General features: G+C 39.3%; 1 protein-coding gene across 2 annotated transcripts in view; it reads left to right on the forward strand.

Annotated features, from left to right (window-relative positions):
* The window catches only part of Elovl5 (ELOVL fatty acid elongase 5), an 83161-nt gene that overhangs the window by 47487 nt on the left and 20922 nt on the right, over positions 1–14752 (forward strand). For both annotated transcript variants that reach the window (XM_076858588.2, XM_076858587.2), the window contains exons 2-3: positions 9657–9722; positions 11686–11873. In XM_076858588.2, coding sequence (XP_076714703.1) covers positions 9665–9722; positions 11686–11873 — 246 coding nt within the window. In that variant the 5' untranslated portion in view covers positions 9657–9664. The remainder of the gene's footprint in view (positions 1–9656; positions 9723–11685; positions 11874–14752) is intronic.

Raw genomic sequence — 14752 nt, forward strand, 5'->3', positions numbered from 1 at the left:
AGTGGACACTGGTGTGCACTTGCACTCAAAGAGAATTCACAGAGAATTTAGCATCGACTTAACATTCTAGAATTTTTCTAGTGTATCTTTCAAATCCCATGACTCACAAGCATCATTATAGCATGTGCTTCCATGTAGAAGAATAGGCTGAGATATGAATATCAGCAAGCTTCAGTTGCCCTTGACCTTGTATAGAACTCCAATTTATGGCCTAGCAAAACACTTCATAAAATATGAATGTGAAATTGATCAATTCAAAAATATTTGTGGTGGTGATGATGATGATGATGATGATATGTTTTTTCAGCACTTACTGTGTGGAATGCAATATTCTAAGCATTTTACATATATTAAGTCATTTAGTCACTTGAAGAAGGTACTACAATACCCTCATCTTACAAACTAGGAAACTATGGCACAAAAAGATTAAATAACTTGCCCAAGGTCACACAGCTGGAAGTGGTGGGGTAGGGATCTGAACTCAGGCTAGCCAGCTCCAGACTGTATGCTTCTAACCAGTACTATTCAAATATGATTGACTCAGGTATCTTTGTACATTGCTTACTACTACAAATTACAGGAGAGCAGGGGTCATGTCCTTATGTGGTAGTCACTCATTAAATATTTGTTAACTTTTTGAGTCAACTGCCTTTCAAAAGTAGCATGAAGAGCAGTCATTCTAGAAATCCTTGAGAACACAGAAAATAAAATCAGTCACAGGGATGACTGGATCCCCACTCTGGAAGCATCTTTTACCTTATTTCACTGCAGCCTTACAGGCGTTAATTAGTTACTGTCAGCAAAGTTATGTAGCAGCCAGGTTCTAAGTCCAGTCTCACTCTCCAGCAGAGAGCATTCTGTGTGTCTTTTTCCAAACAGGACAGAATGTGCTGCTTCGTCTAAGCAAAAAATATCACTAGTTCTTAATTCTTGGGTTTCAAATGAAAATTAAGTTGGTACTTTTATGATAAGTAATTTTGTCCAGTAACAACCCTCCCCGCCCCAGTTATTAGTTGACTAGCTTGTTTTGTTGGGGGTCCATGTTCTAAAGGCTAAACCCTGCTAAGAGTTAGGGGAAAACTTTGAACTTGAAGGTGCATTCTGTACTTTAGCTATGAATAAAAATTCCCCTAAAGTAATGTTATAATAATATCATATTAGTATCCCCATTCCATTGCTGAAAAAAATTCTCTTGAGTTTCTTAGATCAGGTATATTTATATATTGCCTTTAAAGACTAGGAAAGAAAAATTTCTCTTTGAGTTGGAAAGATGTTCCCTTGAATTTTGAGGGGTGTTTTTTTCTTCATAGTTTTTAATTGTTTCACACTTTGTAAAATGCCTTTGCTGGCCATGTAGTAGATAAGAGCATTTTAGATCCCTAGCATTGAGGATGTTCTACCTGAGCAAATGCTCTCTATAACTAGGATTTAGTCCTATAACTAGGATTTAGTTTTAGGAAGCTACCATTGTAGGTTAGGTGTGTTGTTTTCCTCTTTTTATTTTGAAATAGCAGTTGTATCCCTGCATTTGTATTATCACCCGTGGACAATTACTATACTCAGAACAGTTAGTAGCCCTGACCCTTGACAAGTTTGGACTTTAATCAAGGAGGGTGTAGAGTATGTTCCCTAATACCTGAATCAGAAGTATCCTGGTCACATCAGGGTGGAAGTTGCTGTGGGCCAGATGAATGGTCCAGGCAGCACAGCTACAAGAGGATACAGAAATGGGGCTGTGTCACTCCTAATGTGCCCTTGGAGAAAGGAGAAAGGTTGGAAGTGAAGACAGCAGAAAGGACGGACCACAGATGATTTAGTTAAGAACAAAGTTACTAGAGTGACTCTCAATTGCTTTAAAATAATATCCTTCTCCAGTGAAAGTTGAGATAGTATTTTTTGGGGGGGAGGGTCATTGTTGAATTGCTGAGGATCAAACCCAGGGCTGCACACATACTAGGAAAGCACTCTACAGCTGAGCTACACCCCCAGCCCCTGAAATAGTGCTTTTTAATTAGTGGTAGCCAAGGAGCAGTATTAGAGGCTTCTCTTTTGACCTGTTTAATCTCACTTTGGTACAAGGGAATACTGATGGTTGCAACATATAAAACTTTCCCCCAAATCATCCATTATAGAATAAGAAGTTCTACCTTTTTACCCTTGGGTTGACTTGTGGCAGTGCTTTGAAGAACATATCATAGGTGTCCCCACTTTTGCATTTACTTTATATGAGACCTCAAAGAAGGCTTTTTCTCCATGTATAATGTAGGGTATGTAAAAAAGACTTCATCAAAGCATTAATGAGAGTTTTTTATGCCCTTGGAATGGAGGTTAGGACATATAAGAATTCTACGGGGGGGGGGGGGAATAAGCAGAGGTTCATAGATTATTGGAATGACCGTAGAATATCTGAGGTACCACTGTTGATATAGCAGTTATTTTCTGGAGCCAAGATTTGATCCAGCATTGTCATTTATTTAAATGCCAGCATTTTAGAGGGATATCTGAAAACTCATTAGTACGTGTATGTTCTTTCTCTTAGTCTTTTGTATTTTAACATTTCTGAGCAAGGTGGTTATTTTTCTCCTTTTACTTGAGAGCTGATTTTCCCCAACCTAGAAAACCCTTTTAAATTCAAGAAACAGGGTTGTGACTACCAAGTTAAAGTACCATTTAATTTTTTTGTTATTCTGTGTAATTGGCAGCCAACTTGAAAAGTGTTCCCATGCCTGCTTAACAAGTTGACTGTTAAAAGGGATGGATGGGCATGAGAAAAAGAGAACCGGCAGGACATTACAGGCTGTCTTCTTCCAGCTCATGGGTTTGTAAGCTCAGCTTGGCTGACTCATTTTTTAGACCAAATCTTACGATTCAATAAAATAACAAAGCCTCCAATGGGAAGTTATGCTTAGACAATAGACTTCTATTTTTAAACCAAAAGAAATGTTACTTGACTGCTTTCACAGGAAGAGAAACTTTCAAAGCTGACTCACTTCCACCTGCTAGTGTTCCCTTTGCAGCCAGATGAACCAAGGCCTGACCCCAAACATCTTCACTGGATTCGAGACAGCAATTGGCTTTGTTGTGAATTTAGGAAGTTACCTTTATTTATTATGATTCATATAACAACTCTTTGACACACACACACACACATGTATGTATACACATGTATACACATGTATATGTGTGTGTGTGTGTGTGTGTGTGTGTGTGTACCTGTTTTTATAAACAGATTTACCTCAGGATCCCAGTACTTCTCATTTGCAGGGTTGGGGCAGCCTTCTCACTTTTCCCTGCACCAGATAGAAATGGCCAGGAGGCTCAGCATTTGCATTCTCATGGAGACAGATGCTTCATGTTGAGAACTGCTAGGGCAGTAACTCACTCTGTCCTGTCCTGTCATTCACCCCATCTCCTAAGAAGAAAAGAGGAGGGGACCGCCTGGCTATAAAGCTTATTGTGCTGTAGTGTGGTTTTTCAAGCATGCTTCCAGTAGCGCGTTTGGTATTAACTTGGGAATGAGTGCTGGCATTTATTTAACCTCCTACATGATTCACTTAGGCGTATACTGCACTTGGAGGGGCAGTCGGTGGGTGCATGGAGGGTGGGCACAGGTGATAGATTTTCACATGAGCAGGGCTGTCTTTGGGGGATTTGTTTTTGCCCTTTTGTGTTCAGTATTTCCAGGTTCCTGTTTTTCATGCTGTTTTTCAGTCACCACACAGAATCACAGTGGTGATTCTGTTCTTTCTCTCTAGTTCAGTCTTAAAGATCCTCAAATTCTAAGACAATACATGTCTCAGGAACTTGGTGGAGGCCACAGAACGAGTAGATGATGAGGTTGACTTAGGTGAAGGTGTGCTGAACCCTTTCATTCTCCCCTCCTTTTTCAGCTGTTCTTTAAATGTAAGGTAGTTTATAAGGCAGTGGCTAGTCTCAATCCTAATTTTCTATAGTGAGATACTGAAACAAAACACAATTATAATATAGTTGCAGAGTTACCAAAAATACTTCAGAATTTTATAGTGGGAAATGGCTCTCAACAAAGAGTGTCTTTTGGGAAAATAGGTAGAAAAAAAAGGAATTCTATTCTAGTTTGCCTGCCCTTACTCTGTTTTCTTTATCATCATTTTCTGTGTGTGGTTTTTGAACTAGTGAATAGCTTTGGGATGCTATTATAGTTGGAGTCTTGAAAAATGGATCTTGTTACTCCCTGTTGTGACCTATAATTCTGGGAAACTCCTTAGGTTGAATGAAGGTCAGGGACTCTTGGTTAAAAAGGATAGGAAGTGATACGTGGAGCTTTGTGTCAGCAGGGTCCAGTGCTGACCTCCCTCAGTCATGCTCTCTTTTCCTGTCAGTTTGTGGAGAACTAGCCAGATCAAAGAATGGCCTATTCTGCTGCTGCATATAGGACCAAAGCTCCTTTTCCAGCTCAGTGCATGGGTTTGGTCCCTGTTGGAACAATTGTACAGAGCCAGCTGTGTTCCCACTTAGCTCAGAGCACTCAGGCTGCCTGTAGGGTGAGAAGGGTTTTTGAGAAGTGATGTCACAAACCCACACAGCCTGCCTGTGGCAGTCAGGCAGGCTGCACACCTGGCACTGTGATTGGGTATCTTGTGCCAAGCGGGCTGTGCTCTTCTCCCAGTTCAAGATCACTAGGCAAAGCGTCAAGGACTTTGCAGGGCTCTTTGCCTCCCATGCCTTTAGAAAAGTACAGAAGAGTGTAGGTTAACCCACAGGCCACTCAGCAAGTGCCCAATTTACCCAGCAGAGCAGGCCAGCCCAGCCTAGCTATGAAGAATTCATTTGCCTAGACCTTTTGTACTGTTCATGTGGCACAACAGATGACACTCAGCAAGGGAGATGAGAATGGAAAGGGCACATTGTTGTTAGGCAGGCTGTAGCCAGGAGGGTGAGGAGCAGAGGCAATGTGAGCAGTTAAGGATTAGCACTCTCTTCTGTTCCCAGCCCATGGGCCATATGCTTTTTTCAGGGTGTTGTGGTCTGCGACTGTCCTCTTAAGCAGAGCTCCCACCCCTGTTGTGGCCAAGCATGTCCTGGCCTCAGGGCCATTGCGCTTATACATCCCTCTGAATGGATCACCCTTTCTCTTAATAGACACATGGCTTCTCTTGCCATTCAGGTCTTTGCTCTGTTCCCACCTTCTCTGGGCAACCTTCTGTAACCACACTTTCTAAAATAAATACCTACTCTATGATTCATTTCATTCCCTTTACCCTGCTTTATTTTTCTCACTAGCAATTATTTCACATGTATGTGTGTGTTTCTGTCTATAATTAATATAGCAAGTCCCCCCTTTTCCATAGGAGAGACATTCCATGACCTAAAATGACCTGAAGCTACATATAGTGTGAGATACTATAGATGCTATGTTTTTTTCTATGCATATATACTAGGATAAACTTTCACCTTTTCACTTAAAGGAGGAACTTTATGGCTTCTGTTTTTTATATTCAAACTGCTAGTATTTCTATTTTTAGGGCCATTATTACAAAGGGCTACTTGAACACAAGGCACCACGATAATTTGACAGTCAATATGATATCCGAGAGGGCTACCAAGTGACTAATGGGCAGGTAGCATATACAGCATGGATACCCTGAACGAAAGGTGATTCACATCCTATCCTGGATAGGGGAAATGGTGTGAGATTTTTATCATGCTACTCATCATTCATGTAATTTAAAATTTAGGAATTGTTTCTAGACTTTTGTATTTAATATTTTTGGACAGTGATTAACTGTAACTGAAATTGTGTGGGGGGGTACTGTATATGTTTTTTTCTTCTTTCTGTGTATTTCTTCTCCTTCCAGCCTTAATTTTGATTTGTTGCCTACTGTATCTCTCAGGGCCTTAGGGTCTCAATCCTGTTATATGGTGTAGGCACTTGGAAAGTGTTGGTATGAATGAAAAAGTGAAGACCTATTGTTGAGATCTGTGACTGCTGGACAAAAACATGACATTGTGCTGGGTAAATGATAACAGAGAAATGTTTAGTGAGGGTATCTTTTGGTAACTTGTATAAAAACAAACAACCTTGCCTGTGAAGAATATAGTACATTTGCAGTTGAAGGCATATAGCAGGGAGAGTTTGGAGAAAAATTTTTTTTTTTTTTTTTTTTTTTTGGTATTAGTGGGGATTGAACCCAGAGCCTCATGAATGCTAGGCAAGCACTGTACCACTGAACTACATCCCCAGTCCCTGGAGAAAATATTTAACATATCCATATCCAGCCCGGAATCAGGCCTGTGGTTCATGGGTGAAGATGCTACTGATTAGGGGCCTGTGTTCCAAGGACCACCATCACCCACCTTTCTCCCTTTGCATCATGGACATTTCAGGAACAATAAGCAGCTCTAAAAATCATTGTTGTTTTCTACATATCTTTTCTTTTAAAGAATGTTTCGCTGCTTTTTCAATATGTTCCTAAACTTGATTTTGAAAAGTTCTGCAAATCCAAGAGAATTCTCACACTGAGAAGAAATGCAGTCTAAGAACAGATTTGCTGTTTCTGGCAAAGTCGTCTCTTGCATGTGCTTTTGTAGTAAAGACATTCCACTTTATAAAGACAAAAAACTGCTCCTGTGTTCACTAGCTTCTGCAGGGCCTCTATTCAAGATGGATTTAGACTCAGATTATTCAGGACAGATGGCTTGTCACAGGACTCTTCAATATCTCCAAATACTAAATTCCACAGTCTCTTGTGATTGCCTGCTGCTAGGTCCAGTGCTCTTGGACTGAAGTTTTACCTTATGTTTAATCAAGCTACTTTTCTGGAGGCATGATGTTAGCCTAAATTCTCAAACTGGTCTCTGTCTAGGCTGCTGTCCTTGTAATAGTGGGTCATATGTAGCAATTCCTGGGCCTTAATTTTGTCCCAGACCACTAATGTTCTTCTACCTGTCTCCCAAGCCAAATTCCATTATTTTCAAACATTTCTTCCCTCTTCTTTCCAGCTTTTCTATACTCTTTTTATGTATATTTCTCCACACATAGAGACAAACTGGTTGCAACCCTCTGAAAGGCCCCTTAGTTAAAAAATGCAATGAATGACGCCCTTATTATTTTTGTTAGGTATATTCCTGGTGTTAGATTCCAAAGTACTGTTATTTGAATTTATTCTTACAGCATGGTATTAAATGCAAATATGCAGTTTCTATTCTTTTAGATCATTCTAACATCTACTCATTTTACAAATTGGATTTTGCTTTTGATTTATGGCTTCTGGCTTCTCTTCTGAACCTCTCACTTGTTCTAGGTGGCCAGGTATGCTTGTTTGTGTTTATCCCTATTTGGCAATCCTTTGAAATACACAGTAGATGCTTGACATTTACATGTGTAATTAGTGTATTCATTTTAGCCCTGCCATTCATGTTTAGAGAATGTCTCTTACTGGCAAATTCCTTTTCTGAGATATTAACAGCTCCCCTTACCTTCCATTGCTGTTTCCCTAGGCTTGTGTTAAGATTTAGAAGTGTATATTGTGGGTTGTCATAATGATGGGGGTTCACTGGTGCCATGTAATGGAAATTGACCAGGGACAAGTTAACCATCCATAGTGCACAGGATAATGATTTCAACTCAGAATGCCAGCCAGCAGCGCTGCTGCAAAGCAGCATGGACAGCCACGGATGGCTGATGGTGTTCATCATGGAGTTGGTCCTGTGGCAGATGTTCAGTAAGAAACACAGGCTTAATATATGCCAGGCACCACTTTAAGGGTCTTATGGTATTAAATCATTTCATCATCTTAATCTTGGAGACAGTCACTATTTTCCATATTTTACAGATAGGAGTTTAAATAACTGTCCAAAGCCACATTGTTAGTAAGTAGGAAAAAAACAAGTTTCAAAGCCTAGCTGTCAGATAAAGGTCCCAGCATGAAACCACTCATCTGCCAGCTAGATATACCTTTGTTCCTGCTTAACACCCATCCCGCCTTAATGCCTGACTATTGTACCTGCAGTGTGACCCATTATTAAACAGCAGAACTACCTACCAGGTAATAAGATCTAGATTTAAAACCTCTTAGAAGAAGGTAAATCTGTCTCCAGCAAGGAGCTCACCTGCCAGTTATCCAGTCCAGTACTCATGGCCTTTATTTCAGAAGGGACCAAGTGTATAACTATGAGAGACAAAGGTGACTGCCCTGGGTGTGTGGGAGCTGGTGCTTTCTTGGATTCTGGCCACAGCATGAGGGAGTCACAACCTCCCGAGGTCCCTTCAGGACAGAACCCAGGTAGCTGTTGTTTTCACAGTAATATCCCTGTTTCCCCTCTCTCTGCATACCTCTGTATCCCATCCAGGCTGGATTGGCTTAATTGTAAATTACTAAAACCACCAGATAATTTCATGAATAAAGTAGTTTATTTTGAAATTAGCCAAAAATACATGTGCTTCATTGTTGCAAGCCAAGGAAGAGAAGTATCACTAAATGATTGACAGTTTAGTTGAAAAAACAAAACAAAAAAACTGATTTTTTTATATATATAAAAAAAATCATATATCTTTAACCTTGAAAGTTATAGTATTGGTGGTTTTGTATAAGAGGAATGGCCGAGAAATTTGAATATGCATGCTTCCTAAATTTAATAAAGACAATCTAAGCAAATCCTAAATGTAATAAAGACAGTCTAAGCAATATGCACATGAAGATGCTTGGCTACTCTCTAAATGTAAATCCTAAGTGGGAAGAAATACAAAACTACAGAATCTTAGAAGATGGAGGTACACTAACCCTCCCCCCCCACATAACAAAAACAAGTATATATAAGTCTATAGACAACATGCTTCTATTGTTACACGTAACCCCGACTATAGCCCCTACCACCACCTAAAAGTTTGACACAGTAAACTAAAGTTGTACTCATTTTATTCATTCTCACTAAGGGCAAAGCTTTTTGGTTCTCTGTTATGATCAGATTATTTTTAATACTAAGTTGATTTGGTCATCTGCTAATGGGTTGCAACCCAAAATTATAAAAACACCCATTTAGCATGTCCCATTTGCTCAAAAAGGGAACTGTCTCTGGAAGCTGTTCTGACTGGAGCGGAGGGATTAGGTTGAAGGAAAGTGATGAGATTTTTAACCCTCTTTTTCAGTGTTTAATATTTTAATTTTTTTTTTTTTTTACTGTAGACTTGAAGTGTTTTGAGATAATAATTAACAGAAGTTACAAGTGAGGACACTGCCCCTCCACACCTCTTCTCCCTGTGGCATTCCATTCCCGGGCAAGCCTTCCTGTCCCTGTTGTGTGAGCATAGGCTCCTGCCCAGACAGATCTGGATGTCTCTGTCTGCCACCTTTAAATCCATTTCCACTCTTTTCTCCACTGAAATTTCAGCTTCACGGGAAGAGTTTTTATGGAACTGAGAAAAGTTCAGAAAACTGGCGCTTCATTTATAAAGTGAATTCACGAGATTGCGTCTTTCCTTTTGATTTTCAAATTAGAATTAACACATAAGTTTCTTTGGGGTGTTAAAAAGAAAACTCTTGTTTTAACATGGGAAATTTAAACTTGTCCATCACAAAGTCTTTGAAAATAATTTGTTGTTCTTCTTTTATGAGAAACTGCTATACAAAAAGCATTTTGAGGAGAGACTAATCAATGACTTTTTTTCTCCTTCTTAATAGGTTTTAAAATGGAACATTTTGATGCATCACTCAGTACCTATTTCAAGGCCTTGCTGGGCCCCCGAGGTAAGGTGGTTTTGATTTTGCTCCCCTACCTGACCCCTGTGCCCATTATAGCCACTTGTAAATATTGCATGAGGTGATTCTAGAAAACGTTAGCATTTTCTGTAAAAGACCAAACTTTAGCCTGGGTTGCAAGGGGCTTGGCGAAGTCCTCAGCATTTGTGGAAGTTCCCCTGACTCCAGGGGCAGATACAGCTGCCGTGGGTGGCCTTCTGCTGCTTCAGCTGGAGATCAAATTAGGTTACAAAGCTTATAGCTTGAGAACACCACAGTCTTCACCATTATGGTAGTATGCTGCTCTCAGTTCTTGTGAATCTCTAAAAGAACTGGTTTCCAAAATGCACTGCTGAAGAAGGTGGTTAAAATTCCTCTGCTTTCACAATTTTAAGGGCTGTTCATTTATTTATTGAGGCTAAACTGGCCTTGAACTCCTGGTATCAAGTGATTCTTTTGCCTTAACTTCTCCTGAGTTCTAGGACCACAGGCATGTGCCACTGCACCAAACACACACATACGTACACACACACACACACACACACACACACACACACACACACTATTGATCAAACTTAGGACCTTTGCTTGCTAGGTAAGCACTATGTCACTGAACTACATCCACGGCCCTTAAGGTCTTTTCATGTTCTTTCACTTTGTCAGAGGAGAGTACATGCACTTAAATTCACTTGTTAGACTCCTTAGCCTTCGTTATCTTTTAGACAGTAAATCAATTTTATATTGCCTTCTTTTAATGTTATCTATAATCCCCTATTTTAATGTCTCTATTTCTGAACCCTTTAGGTTCACATAAAGATTTATAGAAAAACCATAAATAGGCTGGTGCATTGGTGCAACCCTGTAATCCCAGCTGTTCTGGAGGCTGAGGTGTTAACAGTTCCCTTATTGAGGTCTCTGGGGCCTGCCTCCTCTGAAGGACTTCTCTGAACCACCACTTCTGTAGTCCTGACACTAACCCCTCCACCCTCCTAGCATAACTATTGGGGGGATGTGGAGGGAGCATCTCTGAGAAGCATGAGAGAAACACTGGGAAGGTACAGGGTGTCTGCAGGAGAGAAAGCTTGGCAATTAGTTCCCTGTCCAGCCATCAGCCCCTTTGTTGTGGGCAGCTACTTGGGCCTGGTTTTCTTTTCCCTCCCTGTTCTAGCCTGGGAATCGGGGTAGAAGAGGGAGAGATCTCTTCTATTTCAGTAGCTCCCTTGAATCAGTGTAGGTCTTCTCTCTCAAGCTCCTCCTCAAATAGCTCCTTAAATATCTTAAATAGCCCTCATCTGATCATGGCTGCATCACCAGCATGTTTCCTGTATTTTTCATCTTTGTCCACTCCTTTGACCACTGTGTTAATGGCAGGTGCTGCCTTTCTAATCAGGGGCAGTCACTACTCTAGCTAAATGGCTTGTTTTCTGGGTCTGCACATAATGGGGCATTCTTGCTGAGAGGAAGAACTGGAGTTCAGACTACCATTTCTTGGATATTTTGATTCCAAGTGTAATTCTACAAATATAGCTAATCCAATCAATGGGAAATATGGTATTCTCCGAGTTTGCTTTTAGATTTTTTTGCAAAGCATATTTTTATAATTATTTGACTTAGCAAAAAAAAAAAAAAACACACACAAAACATGTACCTTATTATTCAGAACATATAACAAGGAGCTTCACCTTGTGTATATTGAAAATTCGTGCCTCCTTTTTGCTTTGTCAGGATTGGGGGCATTATTAATATTAGGTGACTTTGGGTTGGGGATGTAACTAAGTAGGAGGCACTTGCCTAGCATGCACAAGGCCTGGCGTCAATTCCCAGCATGCCCCAAAAAACAAAAGTAGTATATGTGTGTATGGGTTGGGGATGACTTATAGAATTGTGGTTAGAGGTTTTTAATGTTTTGGAAGTTGCAATTATTTTTATATCTACCTTATTAATCACTAAATATTTTTCTTTTGTTTTTCAGATACCAGAGTAAAAGGATGGTTTCTTCTGGACAATTACATACCTACCTTTGTCTGCACTGTCATTTATTTACTAATTGTATGGTTGGGACCAAAATATATGAAGAATAAACAGCCATTCTCTTGCCGGGGAATCTTAGTGGTGTATAACCTTGGACTCACGTTGCTGTCTCTCTACATGTTCTGTGAGGTAGGTCAAAGGGTGATATGGGCTTCCTTTCACTTGTATTGCTATCCTTAAATAGGTGGTAGGGAGAGAACCAGCCAGCAAGTCTATTAATGCATTCTGAATATTCTTCAAAATTGATTTTTCAAAATGCCAGAGTTGTTTATCCAGATGTCTTCTAAAATACATAAAATGGAAGCCTTTGCTATTGATTCTTTCATTGTTTATGTTTCATGTGATATTCAGAGGTAAAATAAATATTTTCAAAAATACTCTCAGGCAAGCAAAAAATAAAGAGTGGAAAATGAACAAAATGTGAAATCAGATCTATGTGCATTTTATTATTAAGCACTTAAGTGCTTGTTTATGTGGAGATGGAGGAGGAAGGAAGTGGGTGGTACTTTTGTTTGATAAGTTTTGTTGCAGTTCAGCCTCTGTTGTGATCTGATAACTTCTCAAATCTCAGGTTTTGTTTGTTTGTTTTTAAGCGCTCAGAAAAGTAGATGATCACATCCACGTTTAGGTTTTGAATGGTCTGTGAGTCAGGCCCTGTTATTTCTTTTACACGACTGGAATGTTGAAAATCAGACCTGATGGTCCACGTGGTAAACGTTGTAGCTTACCCATCAATACTTCAGTTCTCCATATTTTTCAAGGGATAATAATTCAGCCTGTAAAGCTAAAGTGGGGAAGATAACTGACCCTCCAGCGGTAAGCACAATTTGTGAACACTTTTTTTAGAAGAAGCTTCCACACTTTTCAGCTTATAACACTAACCTATTGCTAAGTTCTCTTGGGTGGAGAATAAAGCCATACATACATAGAAGAAACACATTCACTCCAGACTTAAGTCTTTAAGCTTGAATCATGGCTTTAATTCTCTAAGGAGTACTGAAGAGGAGGATAGGGTGGGTGCAGGTGGAGGAGCTAGTGGGAAACACTGTATTTGATCATCAGAGGTGCCACAGCTGTGAGATCCATGGCTCCTTCTCCCACGTATTTCATAAGGTATAGATTTTTCAACTAGAATGGTAGATGGCTACTAGCATTGCTTTTTTGCTTGACACTCCCAAGAAATGCTTACAACCCCTTTTCTGCTTTTTTCTGTCCTATTCTAGAATGAAGGCAGTTTAATTAGCCTCCAGGATGGAGATGGCAGGATTGGAGGCAGGGGAAGTGCACAGGAGCGACTCCTGGCCCCAGCGCTGGGCACAGCTCTCAGTGCTCAAGGGACAAAACCACAGCAAGCCCTCAGGTTCTTCAGAGCAAACTGTTTACTCTCCTGTAATTGATGATAGCTACTTCTTTAAGAGAGTTTTATAAAGTTATTCTTATGCATACAATATTCTGGAGAAAAAATATTTAAGACGATTAAATCTTAGAGAACTTACATGTTTGTCTTAGGTTTCTCAAGCCCTGGTGATATAACTACATAATTTAACCTCTTTCAAACAGATGCTTCCCTGGTATATAAATTGCTGCTGTATACACCTGAGTAGACTGGGGGTATTCTGAAAATTTTCTAATAGAAAATTCAGATTTTCCTCTGGCATCTTAGCAAGAACCATAGAAGACTTTGAGCAGTGTCTAAGTACTGAATATACAGATTTTTTTTAAGTGTACAGAGAAAAAAAAATCACACTTTTAACTCTAAAATAATTTAGAGTCCATAAAAGGGTAATAGATAAGCAATAGTTCCTTATATTAAAATCAAGTTTATAAAAACATATTCTGATCAAATATGCCTGGGTTGAAAGTAAACCCTGCTTCTCCAAGTTAGATTATAATTACTTTTGATTTTTGTCTGACTTTGTTTTTATACATACATAAACCCATCAGTAATGCCATCGTAGTGCCTTTGTCAAATTTTGAATTTCATTTTAGCTCCATATTTTTCTGTTTTCACTTGGCATTTCTGCTACATTACTATTAAGATGTGGAAGGGAAGTCATGGAGTTTTAAAACAGAGTGAACTGAAGAGATTAGGAAGCCAGTTGGGTCCCTCATTTTTGAGAAATGTCCCAGGAGGTAGAGCCACCCATGTGTGGGATCATGACTGTCAGTCTTTATTTGTCTTCCTGCATCTCTTCATATTTTCATTGTAAATAAGTATTCATTGGTATTTTTGTTTGTTTAACTCTGTGGCATAAATTCATAGCGGCCTTGACAATATCTGGGTTGATAAAAGGAAAATGAGCAGTCATTTACAGGGGACAGAAAAGAGGAAGGAAAAAGGAAAGGAGAAACACCAAAATATTAAAACTTGGTGAAAGGAAGGAACTAAATTTTTACTTTTTTTTAATAACTTAATTTTGTTTATTTTTTTAATGTGGTGCGAGGATTGAACCCAGTGCCTCACACTTGCTAGGCAAGTGCTCTACCACTGAGCTACAATTCCAGCCCTAAATCTCACTTTTAAAACTGTGAAAATGAGTTTAAAATGTAGAACTAATATGGACTTGTTCATATTGGCATATACATTAATGCAAATCAAAAGAAAAAAAAGTATTTTAATTATCTCATTTACTCTTACTGTTTATTTTCAGGAAAAGTCCACAAATCCCTGATATGAAGTGTATTTGAATAATGGTATGCTTTAGTTTGTGAGTGTAGGCTTTTATGGCAAGCATTTTAAAAAACATTTGCTTATTAACTTAGTAGGTGTTACCTTATGTCGCAGTCAGCGGTGGAGATTCAGAAATAAAATTCCAAGTTATAGAAGAGAAACGTGGTTTGTATTACTCAGCCTTATAAGAGTAAATCTGTGCTCTTATAGCAGATGTAACAATCTCATGTACCTTCTGCCCCTGAGATCAGGCATATTTCACGTGAATAGAAGTCCAGGTGTTTTTTCAAATTATCTGTATGTTTTCCTTCTTATCCCCAAGATGCAAGGTAAGAAC

The sequence above is a fragment of the Callospermophilus lateralis genome, chromosome 6 (genome assembly GCF_048772815.1).
Source record: "Callospermophilus lateralis isolate mCalLat2 chromosome 6, mCalLat2.hap1, whole genome shotgun sequence".
NCBI lineage: Eukaryota > Metazoa > Chordata > Mammalia > Rodentia > Sciuridae > Callospermophilus > Callospermophilus lateralis.